The sequence below is a fragment of the Camarhynchus parvulus genome, chromosome 15 (assembly GCF_901933205.1).
Source record: "Camarhynchus parvulus chromosome 15, STF_HiC, whole genome shotgun sequence".
NCBI lineage: Eukaryota > Metazoa > Chordata > Aves > Passeriformes > Thraupidae > Camarhynchus > Camarhynchus parvulus.
The window spans coordinates 2,773,170-2,785,929 of NC_044585.1; the positions used below are offsets into that span (position 1 = coordinate 2,773,170).

At 39.7% G+C, this 12,760-nt stretch overlaps 1 protein-coding gene across 1 annotated transcript in view; it reads right to left on the reverse strand.

Annotated features, from left to right (window-relative positions):
• Positions 1–672: 672 nt before the first annotated feature.
• SPECC1L (sperm antigen with calponin homology and coiled-coil domains 1 like) overlaps positions 673–12,760 on the reverse strand; it is a 64,426-nt gene continuing 52,338 nt past the window's right edge. Inside the window, exons 14-16 of the mRNA XM_030958564.1 lie at positions 10,068–10,184; positions 9,479–9,538; positions 673–7,734 (exon numbers count right to left, since the gene is read on the reverse strand). Coding sequence (XP_030814424.1) covers positions 7,645–7,734; positions 9,479–9,538; positions 10,068–10,184 — 267 coding nt within the window. The 3' untranslated portion in view covers positions 673–7,644. The remainder of the gene's footprint in view (positions 7,735–9,478; positions 9,539–10,067; positions 10,185–12,760) is intronic.

The window sequence follows — 12,760 nt, forward strand, 5'->3', positions numbered from 1 at the left end:
GTAAAATTAAAATACCTACTCTAGCCAGTGATTTTCAGAACAATATTTACAATAATTAGGAGTTCAATCCAAACCCCTGGATCCAATTTGTTCCAGAACACTTGAAATTAAACCAGCAGTTGTTAATAGTTACCATCCAGGACAATTTGAGACCAAACCAGGTTTAAGGTGTTCCAAGCTTTATTTTCACCTGGAAAAAATTGTGTTTAGGCTTCTGCTTTAAATAGTTTGAATTGTTCTAGAGATTCCCAAGCCCCCAACCTCCCTCCAGCCCAACTCCTTTAGCGACAGAGAGGGGGTAAGTACACAATTGCCTTACTTGGGCTGGGCCAAGTAACATTTAAGTAATTCTAAACCTGCAATGTATTACAGAAGTTGCCTAAACTGAACATATTCTCTGCAATTTCCTTCTCTAGAACAATACAGGCTAAGCAGATGCCTTAAATATGTCCCTCTTATCTGGGGTATTCACTGTCTTATCACCTAAAACCCTTTGGGGGTAGAGGCTGCTGGTATCCCAAGAGAGAGATGATTTCCAAAAAACTCCTGAGGTTGTGTGCACACAAGGCCTTGGCACACACCCCTCACCCCAGCACTGCTTCCTGCAGCACCAGAGGCAGCCTGAGACCAGCCCCTGCGCAGCCCTGCACCCAAGAAAACAAACACACATTCTCCTATTTGCAACCTTTATTTCATGAATAATTAATGGCAACATTGGCAAATTGAAGGCATACATACTAAATACTCATACAGAATACATCATGGAGAAAGTAAAATGCCCAGGTCTCTAGTGGTCCTTGCAAACTGAAAGCGTATTGGGTCCTCCAAAAGGTTTAGCTTAACACAGGCTTGCTGACTTCTCATGTTCCAATCATGACCAACTTGTGTCTTTCAAACCACAAACAGGGTGAAATACAATTGGAACACTCATTCAGATTTTCCTCAGAGCTGCGTTTCTCAGCTCTAACCAGAAGCAAACAACATGTTTTTTCCTCCTTGCCACTTAAATATCTACACTAATACACCAGCCTAAGTATTCAAGACATAAGCACTTGTTGAAACACGTTCCATGTTACCAGAACCTGCAGGAGCACATATCTGCACACACACATTTACACATGTGGGTACATCTGTACATTTATGCAAAGCCTCTCTCTATGTAAGATATGTGTAAACTATTCAAAAGGGTTCTGGAAAAAAGCAAAGTACTTGCACTTGTCTGGGGGAATTTCTAAACCCATACACAGACTGACACACAGCAGCTGTGCTCCAGGGAAGAGTAAAACCAATACAAATCAGAAAAGCTGGAAGGATGAGAAGAGCTTTTAGAATCACTGGGTTTTAGATCATCTTTAAAGGCCACGGAAAGTGAGCTTTAAATTAGCTGTCTAGGAGATATCATTACTGGCTGCAGTGTCATCTCAAACCAGGTTAGTCCCTATCCAGTATAGTGCTGTGAAGTCAGACTGAGGCATCAATAAATTCTGTTCTTCCACCAAGTCCAAAATTCATCCCACTTCTGTCAGTTCTGCCTCACACCTGAACTGAAGTACCCTCCAAGAGGAGGAGGATACCAATTAATGCCCTTCTGGGTTTGATCAGGAGAGTTGCCCAGCAGTAAATGGGATCACTGATTTATTTCAGATACTCTGAACAACTCCTGATCATTACTGACCTGAAGTGAACTTACAGTCTGGAGGCAAACTACTCTATGCCTTGTTTAGCAGTGTTATACTTTCTTCCCATTAGATAATATACAGAAAAACCACATTTCTGTTCAAAAAAACCCCTTCAGATACATATAAAAGTGCTACTTATAGACAAAAAAATTAACCTTACAATATACATAAAACCAAAAGTTTCTACCAAACTGAAATGTTTTAAGTTACAAGGAATAATTACTTGAGAATGTTCCATGTATTTGTGCCCTCCAAGATGAACTGATTTCCAAGTAACCATCCTAAAATGAACATATGCAATAATTGGAAACCATTAAAAGCCTCCAGAGAAATTTCAATGATGGAACAAAACAACAAAACAAAACAAAAAAAAAAAAAAAAAAGAGCCCCTTTTCCCTCATTTGTTGAAAGAGCTCAGAATCAAAAATGGACTATTCCATTGTTGCAAGTGCAGTCCACAGTCAGAACAGGTCAGCTGATGAACTGTGGAACTGGGACTGCCAATGGCTCCTGTGCAGCAGGAAATGTCTGCTGGGCTCCCTCACTGCCACATAAATACACCAGTTACATGCAATTAAAATCCTACATGGATCACATGGTGAAAATGCACATCACACATTCCTGTGCTGGGGCAGAGCAGGTTCCAAGCCTTGACTTCCCCAAGCAACTTCCTCATATTCTAGAACTATGCAAAATACAAAAGCCTTAGAAAAGTGCAACAAAACTAGCTTTATGACATTTTTCTTTCCATTTCCATAAATACAATCTCATAAAAATATTATTAAACAGAAGCATACTTCCCAGTGGAGAACTAACAGGCCACATTTCAGCTTTCAGTAAATGATTTTGCCTAAACTGAAAACCCCTGAAAATAGGGGATTAAAATGAAACCAGCTTAATTGCATCAGGCTGCTGTAATATTGTGCCAGAAGTTTACCCTGCTGCTCTGCATCCCCAGCTCCTGCTGGGACTGATGGGAAGCTTACATGCAGCTCTGAGGCAGGCAGTGGCCTTTGGGCAAGGAATATTCCAAGCAAAAGCTAATGTCACTTGGAAGGAAGTCATCTGGTATCCATAGGTTTTACTAAAGCTTCATTGGGAGGAAATAATTCTAATATCCCAGAATGAATTAGCTCAGGAGATCAGGACAGTGGCTTTGTCAAACCAAGCTCAAGGGTGTTGCATCCAAACAACTTTAGGCAAAGTGTAGCAAAAACAGAAAGACAAAAAGACTTGTATCAATTAACAGAAATCAGAACTGTACAAACCTCAACCTTTGAAGTTATTTAGCATTAATTACCCACAGCATACTTGCTACATATTCCAGATGCTGAACATCTTGGGTTAGATAATTATAGAGTGTACTACAAGGCTGATTGCGAAATCAGGGAACACAACAGAAGAACCTTAGATGAAGGAGGGACACAGCAAGCCACACAGTAATTTAAAACCCATCCAGCTCCTCTCCTGTGAAAGCAGGAACACTATTAAAAATACCTTTCTAAATAGGGACAATTGAATGTATTAAGAGCTGTCTGTGTTTTGCCAGCCAACACACACTAACTTGGGAAAGCACAGTGCCATGTCCAGCACTCCTGGCTGACAAAGACACTCTAATAGCCCTTCTCACCAAATAATGCCTCAAACTGGTTAACATTAGCATAAAGAAAGGGATACACTAATGGCAGCTTAAAGGAAGGAGTTGCAGAAATAGAGCTCACAGAACATAAAAACCAAACAGAAATAAATATTTACCAAGTCTAGGGAAGGACCACAAACAAACCATACAGTTAACTCTGTCCATCCATGAACATGACTATTTTAAGGTTCTCTTTCTACACCACCTCAGCATAACTCACAGCAGGCAGAAAGCAGCATGAAGATGCACAGCTGGATTCCTTCCCAGAAGAATTTTGCCCCTTAGGAGCTCCTGCTTGGGGCTGTGTTAGTTGCAAGAGGCAAACAAGAAGTGAAGTCCCCACAGGAGTCACAGGAACACAGTTTAAAGGTGTAACTTTCACTTCAGCCTTTGGAAGGAACTGTCACACACCACCTGAACCCCAGGCAGTGTCCCCAGAGCAGGCACAGGCAGGAAGAAAAACACCCACAAGTTCTCCAAATCTCCAGCTTCCCAAAGAATCTGGGTTAAAACTAGGCTGGAATAAAAGCTGTGTCCTGGGCCAAATCTGTACAGAAACAGAACTGAGTGAAAGTAATCTGGTGATGCAAAAGAACCCAAATGTCTGGAGTGTTGAGACTGAAAAAACAGCTAAAACTTAACAGTGAGCTCAGGAAGAGAAACAAGACTCCAATGTCACAGCCACACCATTGCCAGGGCAGAGCCTCAGCAGCTCACACCACTGCACCATGACAGGAGGGCTCCAGTTCATTTCTCCTCATGCACCTAAAACCAGAGCATCCCCTCTGCCAGGACATGAACTGGAGTCTACACCAATAAATTAAAGCAGAGTTCATTTAGCTCTGAAAAATAAGGGCCTTCTAAGACACGAAAATAGACATTACAGAAAAACACAAACAGTGGAAATATTTCATAAAATTGGAGACAAAAATTATCAGAAACACTACATGTAACTCGAAGAATATATTTTATGCAAAAGACACAAAAATCTACCTTTAAATTGGAATATGCCACAATTATATACGAAATTCTGGATAAACTAACCACAAACACAAATTTAAAAGTGAAAATTTCACCCAGTTTTTCAGAGGCATAGGAATAAGACATTTTTGTGAGGGCCAGAGATTCACACTGGAGATACTAAATTAGTGTTTCTATTGAAACAAACAGCCAAATCAAACTGGATTAAACAAAACCAACCAGTGTAACACCTATGGAAGTGTTTCCATCCCCAGGATCCAGAGGATGACACAGCTGTACCTGCACCAGGGGGTCCCACAGCTCCATCTTGCTGCCCACCCTGGCCATAAGTAACCCTGATGTTCCACAGCACAGGCTTTTGCAAGGCACATAGAAAATATAAATGGATGACAACATATTTTCAGTACATTCAGAAATACCTTCTGGATTAAAAGGGAAGTAAGTCAGCATAAACTTGCACTTGACATGAGCAAAAAACCAGGCTGTTTCAGGATTAACTATGAACAGAGACAAAACACAACAGTATATTTATTCCACATCCAGAAGGGCTCATGCTATTTTTCCTCTTGAGCAACTGAATGTGGTTTGAACCTTCAGAAAGAGCCACAGTGTGGAGTGCAGCAGGGCACTGTGTTTGCTTTGCTCTTCCATTGCTCCATTCCTTCCAGGGGCAGCACCTGACACGTAAAGGCTCAGACACATCAGGACACAGAAACCTCTTCCTGAAGCCCAGGGCTCCTGGGCTGGATTCACAGAGTTCTATCAGACAGATCACACCAAGAAGAAGTTCACAGAGCTCTGAAGTTCACAACAAGATCCAAATTATAATTACTGCTAGCTTTTCTCTCTCTTCCTTTCTGAAGAGCAGCAGTTCATGTTTTAACAGAAGGGATCTGGCAAACATGATTTCTCCTTTGACAAGTGGTGACACTCTCAGGGTTATTGCAGTTAAGGACTCTGACAACATTCCAGGTAAATGAAGGTGACCATTGGACAGAAAAAAAATCAGCTCAAAGCTCGAATTACCTCACCAAAACAGGTGATGAGTGAATTTAGAACAAGAAATGCTATCCTTTTCATTAGAAAAATATTATTTTTTAACTCTAAGGCAATGAATAAGACAATCATAGATAAGGATATCAGTTCAGAGGACGAACAGAAGGGTTTTAAAACACTGATTGGCAAAATCTGGAATTTAATAATAGGAGATAGAAAGCAAGACAGCACTGAGTATTTCCACTAAGACTATTCTTATTGAAACTAATGAAGTAAAAAAAAAAAATTTAAGAAATATAGAGGAGAGGAAAATGCATTTCAGACTTTTATTAAAATCTATTAATGAAGATCTTTCACTTGAAACCTCGCTTGTAACAATTGTCTTTAGATTATGCTGGCTCTTCAAATGCACCAATTAATTATCTGAGGGTCTCTACTTCTAGTGCTAAAGAGCTGCAAGAATGTTTGAGACACCACTGCTCTGCAAACTTCTCCAAAGGCCCTCAGCACAGGTTAAGCAGTTATTTTGCAAAGTTCCATAATTCTCACAGGCACATATCAGTGTAAATGTGTACTGTTATACAATGCTAGAGACATGCTGAATTATTACTCTTCACATGGGCTATGTTCTTCAGATGATGGGGTTTTGGATTTGGCAATACTTTTGAGTTAAATCTGTGCTTTTTTACCATGAAGAAGTTTCACAGATGCCAAGCACAGCTGCATTCACTGGGTTAACATCTATGACATTCAAACTGTCCTTAACAGTCGTAAGAGCACCATAGAACAGATTTATTTTCTTTACAATGGAGTTACTGCTGAAAGAGCCTGTGCTTATAAATAGCAGCTGTTACAGAACTCACTGCTCAAGTTGGCTTCTGCTTAATATTAATGAGATGTTCCATGGCTGAACTGCTGGTAAGTGTTCAGAAAAGCAAGAGGCAGAAGCAATGACAGAGTGAAGTCTCCCCTGGATTTGACAAACAAGATTACAACAAAGGGCTCGTGACAAAGGGAGCCACGAAACCATTGGGAGCCATTAACATTCCACAGCAGGCCCTGAAGTGCCAGCACCTATCAACTCAATGATAGCTAAGGCACTTAAACTCTTTTGCCCAAGAGCTGCTAAATGAATTCAGGTACATTTTCAGAAAGAAAAAGAAGTTGAGCAGACTAAAGTTTCTCAATTCCTTCCTTGTGACAGTGAGTCATTTCCACGCAGTATTTGAGACGGCTGGGTGGACACACATTACATCAGTTCCTCCAGTCCTTCCCAGAGAACATCTCACCTCCTGTCACTCAGATGAGGATGTGCAAGACCAAGGAAAAACACACAGAAAACATGGCAAAGCTGGATTTTGAGACAAACTACTTCATTATTACATCTTATGGAGAATATCTTCTCTGCAGAGGAAATGCTGTCCCATTTGCACAGTTCCAGCACAGCCATCCACGATGTGTGCTCGTATTGCTGCAGGGGAAAGCAGCACAGGCAGAGCAGGGAGAGAGCAAGGAACAAGCCAGACAAGGGGTGATCATTGACTCATTGCTGTTATAGTGGAAGCACAGGGACTTTGCACAGATTCCTTGAAGTGTAGTGTACCCTGAAAGCCAGGAGCTGCATGTGCTAGTCTTTACAATCCATAAGATAAAGATGAAAGCCACATCACTGTGACAGAGGTAGGCTTATAATGAAGCTTTAGGATGAAGACTTCTTCTGTGCCAGATTTTTCGAGGTATCAAGAGCACTTTTCCCCTCAATTTGTCATTATGGAATCAAAGCTTGCTTTCCTAGAATATTGTGCACATTTTAAAGGATGGAAAATAGCTGTATAGGCAGTAACTAAGTTACCATTAAGAACTCTACTGTATGGGGCTGCCATATGCTGTGGGTAGAATATTCAGAGTCTGTGAAATCAGGATGCTGCAGAAAGTTCAGTGATATGATGCCATGTTATCCTTTTCCTTCTCAAAGCTTTATCTGTACATTCAGTCTCCTATATGCCAGAGGAAGCATTCATCTCACTCTCCCAGCAAAGAAAGTTTCATGAAGTCTGACTGGAAAGGCAGCACAGAAGTAGTTCAGGCTCTTTAGGCTACATAATTAATCTGAATAGCTTAATAGCTTGGGTTATTCCAAGCACTGTGGCAACAAGTTCTTACTTTTAAACAGTTGTTCCCATGCTTAGTAGCTGAAGCAATCTGAGGCAATCCATGATAGTGTCACTGAAGTTTGAGGGGACTCAAATGTTGCCAGTTTTGAGTGGAATGGGGATTAGTATTTCAGTAAGATTTCCATCTGGTAGCTCACGTTGGTTGTATCCCATGGATCTGCTGAATGATTGGGGTTCAGGTTTCAAAGTATTTGTAAATGGCTGTAACATACAGCATGACATTCTGCCAGTCTGGACGCTCCGTTCGCACCATTTCATTGATGTCCTGTCACAGAAAACACATTGGTCAAAAGCAGGAATGAAAACCCTGAGAGCAATGTGGCAGTGTTTTCACACATTCCTGGGAATGGTAAATCTGTCAAGTTTCCACAATTTAAAGCACTGATGAAGAAAGCTCTGTTTTCTTCCATAGATCTTGGTATTACTTACAAAATGTAATGAATAGCATATCTGTAGACAGCTCTTTTGTTGACTTAAGATTGAAATGACTGATGCTGTGCATGCTCAAGCTGTGCCCCACTGAGCACAGCTGGTACAACAGTCAGACTTTAGTGTTCACAGAACCCTGCATCAGCCTTGCAAATCAACACAACTTCCCCAGGAACTGTGAGCCACAGAATCAAGGCCCAGATATTAATTAAAGTTCAAAATTCCCATCAGGTTAAGCACCAATAAATAACTGACTCTCATCTACCCTCTTCAGCACATGTACAAAGCAAAGCAGAGTGATGCAGTTCCTAGTAATTTCTGTTTACTGTAAGGCTCTGTTTGAAAGCTTTGGATGCAGGAATCTCCAGAACTCAAAACAGAAGTTGTGAGTTCTTTTAGCTGAACACCTTCTTCAGAGAATGAGTAACTTCTACTTGCATTCCACTCCTGTTTACATACAGCGGGTTTCAGACCCTTCTCAGTCCCTCACTCATGTAATATAGATGATAAAAAATGCACAAACCTCCACATCACACACAGTGTGCATGCAGGTATGCAAATAGCTACTAACTTCTTCAGATGGATGCAATTTGCACTTAGACTGAATTCCATTCCATTTGCCTGTCTGGAGTATCTTTAATGAAGTACATCACAGAAAGGAAGGGCAGTCAGCAACCATTTGGACTAAGGCTGAGTTATGCAAGAATTTCTGTAGTTATTTTCCACTATCTCATTCTTACATCAGCACTTGGTAAAAAACTTCCACATCTCAAATCAGAGCCAAAGTCAAAGTAGGAAAGCCCAGGAGTTGCACTGCCATTGTCAGCAAACACAATGCTGGGGGGTAAAAGCACTGATAAGGATCAAGGAAAGTGTTATTTTTAAAAACTCTGTTGTACTGTTAGTTGCTAACTATGGCAGCTTTGTTAGAACTTAGGTTGCAGAAGTATCACTTAAATCTCATTTCTGATAATGGCCATTTCAGCTGAGTTTTTGTGATCACTCACAAGGGTTTGGGATACTCCCAACTCCATACCTTCAGAAATACTCCTGTTCTAGTAAACACTCTACTACTGAAAACTAATTCTTTTATTGTGAAATTTGTGTAAGACAACTTTTAAACCATCACTGAAAAAACCTTACAACTATTTACAATCATGACAAATTAAAAGTCTAAACTTAAGAGGCAAATCTCAACTCTCACACTACACTGAGAAAAAGGAACAAATTACATTGCTTGATTTGTAGCTCCAGAGTTCAAAAATCCTGAATAATTTAGAAGTAGGTCAGAGACAGGACAGATTTAATGGATTCTTGAAATCTTATTCTCAAATTATTCACAAAAAATCCACTGCTGTTATTAATATTTATTTTCATATTGGGAGAGAAGTGTTGGTGAATCTTCCTTTTAAAGCTTAACCAGTCTGCATTTCAGTCATTATTTAGTGCAATAACCTCGAGCTGAGCTCATCTGCTGCTATTTTAAAGTATAAACATCCAGATCTTTTGAAACTACAAAATAGAGTTATTTGGATTTTTTAAGTGGGTTATAATTAATTCAATATACATTGAAATCTTACCAGAGTCGATTTGATGCCAACACTTTCAGCTGCCTGAAAAGCCAAAGTGAAATTTCTTCTCTGCATAAGATATAAAAACATGTTAGAAAACAAGGAAATACTATTTCAAACACAACAAAATGGTCTTAAGAATGTTCATAATAATGCTACTACTTAAACTTCAAATGGAGTATATAATTAGACTACAGTCTTTTTAAAGAGCCATAGGAATGAATGTGTTTTAATATCATCCAAAAATTTATAAAAAATTTTATTAATTGTCTGTTCAGAAGATAGTGCTGAATATCATTGTCAGCAAAGAACAACTGAGTTATAAAACACTAAAAAAAGAGATTATTGTCTGAAAAGCATTAAAAAAATCTCTTCATGCATTAATGAAATAATCTTTTGTTTTTAGGATCTATTATCATTGATTGTACATCCTGGGCTAATCAGTAGGTAGGAACTGTGGCAGACCAGAATACAAAGAGATGATTTGGAAATCCTAGTAACACTGAGGTTTTTAGAACTGAAATTAGTTCACTTGTCTTTATTAACTCATGTTAACCAAAGCAGTGCAGTCCTGGGAATTGAATTTTTAATGTCTTACCTTGTCCTGGCTGTTCAGCTCTTGATAGGGAATATGGGCTGGGAGGTAAGTGTGGAGAACTGCACAGAAAGCCAGGCCATCATTCCAGCTGCTGCTGAAGTTTGTGATGTCAATATTCTGGAAAGGAAAAAAAATAAAAGCAATATTAAAATTGTAATCTAACAATTATTACATGCTACCAATTCATCAATACTTCATTTTAATACCTTCAAAGAAATTAGCACAGAAAGTGGACAGCCCAGTATCAAAGTCCTGTGGCAAGAACTGCACTACTAACAGAGGAAAACAAAATAATGGAGTGATAAGAAAGTTATTTTATACATTGATTTCTGATAATATTAAGTCCTCCTTCAAAAAAAAGTGCAAAATGTGTGCTTGTGTGTGTGTTAAAAGCTGTAAAATGTTGTGCTAGAGAAGGTAATGCATTTGGTGCAACTGTGCCACAAACACAAATTTAAGTGAGAATTTCACTCAGTTTTTCAGAGGCATGGGAAAAAGACATTTTTGTGAGGGCCAGAGATTCACACTGGAGATACTAAATTAGTGTTTCTACTGAAACAAACAGCCAAATCAACCTGGATTAAACAAAACCAACTGAAACCCAAACCTAGTGTAACATCTATGGAAGTGTTTCCATCCCCAGGATCCAGAGGATGACACAGCTGTACCTGCACCAGCGGGTCCCACAGCTCCATCTTGCTGCCCACCCTGATGTTGTACAGCACAACCCCAAGACAGAAAAGCAAAAGAGTCAAAGATGTGTACCCCAAATCCCCGATCAGACAATGTGCTCCTATCTCTGCTCATGTTCATTCTATTTTCTGCTTCTACTACATTTATATTCAGACAAAATTTCTAAATGATAAGGGAAAGTATTTTCTCTCTTAAACCATTTCTCTATAGAAACTGATGTGAACAAGATGACAAACAAAAGTTAACTTTCATTTGGAAATAAAGATGTTCCAGCACATTTAGTGCTGACAGTAGCAGAGAATCTTTACGATTGAAACTGAAATTGAAAACTGCTGTCTTGCACTCTTGATCTTTTAGTTCCCGTAGGAAACTCAGTGGCACTGGTAAATGCATCTCCTGAGACTGTATAAATTATTGTAGAGTCAGCCCAGTCCAAAAGAGTTATGAACAAGATGCCTCAGTGACCTTTTAAATGAGTGTACATTTGGCTGTTGGCAGTCAAACAATGTTAGAGAGGCTAAGTGGATAGCAGTCAGTTTAAACTTTAATTAGGCAACAACCAGTAACAACAATATATCATGTACCTTTTACACTTTCATGGAGAAATATAAACATGCTTTAATATCTAACCCACTTAACTGGGCTCAAGTAGAAGTATTGTATTTGCAGGGAAATGCCCCCATGAAGGCAGGAATGATGCATCTGACCCATGTTCTCAGAAGGCAAATTTATTACTTCATAATACTATATTATATTAAAGAATACTATACTAAACTATGCTAAAGAATATAGAAAAGATACTTACTCAATGTTAATAAGATAATAAGAACTCGTAACTCTTTCTAGAGTCTCAAAACAGCTTGGCCAATGAGTCAAAGCAACTCACACCAGAATTTAATGAAACAATCACCTTTGGGTAAAAAAATCTCTAAACACACTCCAAAGGAGCAAAATACAAGAGAAGCAAATGAGACTAAGAATTGTTTTCCTTTTCTCTGAGGCTTCTCAGCTTCCCAGGGAAAAAATCCTAAATGAAAGAATTTTTTCAAAAAATGTAAATGCTACACAGAAGTTTATTTAGTTTTCAAAGTTTTAACAGCAGAAACTAAAACCTCCAGTGACAGAAGTGCAGGATCACAATCACCTGAGCCAATCTTTCACCTGACAGCAATTTAGTCATCAGCAGCAGCAGCTGTCTTGGACAAGACCCTGAAACTGGTTATTGCTGAGGCAGAGAACTCCACCCAGAGCCAGTGCTCTGTGCCAGGCAGCCCAGGCCACTTGGACTTCAAATGAACAACAGCCACAATCTCCTCTGACAGAGGAAAAAAACAAAACTCTGGGCAATTTCTAGAAGAATGTGAGGGAAATCTGGGTTTCCTGCTCAGCTCCAGCCCTTGTGCTGTGCAGTGGCCCCGGGCTCAGGCTCAGTGTACGTGCTGGGGCTCACAGCGCCCGCGGCCGGAGCCCCCCGGGCTGTGGGAACTGCTCTGCTCACAGCTTCCTCCAGCCACAGGCTGGGAAATCTCAACACCAAAAGGGAAAAAAATAAAGGGAGAAAAAAAAAAGCTCTTTTTTCCTCAAGAGAGACAGGAAATTGGACTTAAATTTATGCCCGGTTAAAGCTTTCTTAATGTTACTTAAATTAAGGAAACATATGCAACACATAAGATGAGGTTTTAAGGGAAAAAAGGGAAAAAATGTCAGATTGTTAAAAGCAAATAAATTTCTACATGTGTCCATTTACAGAAGTCACTTTTTGGGAAGTTCTCTCCTCCTACCCTGTACCCAATAAGGCCTCAGGCTCACATCTGTGTCAGTAAGAGGGATAAAGGCAGGGAGAGGGGCTTTTTCTGTCACAGACTTGTGTGGCAAGCTGGCTGTAAAAATCAGGTGTGAATGATCCTGTGTGCTTTGCTATACAATCCACTGAGGGAGAAAAACTCAAAGCTGGTTTTCACCTTTCGGCTTAAATGTTCTCCCTCTTTCCCTGAGATGAG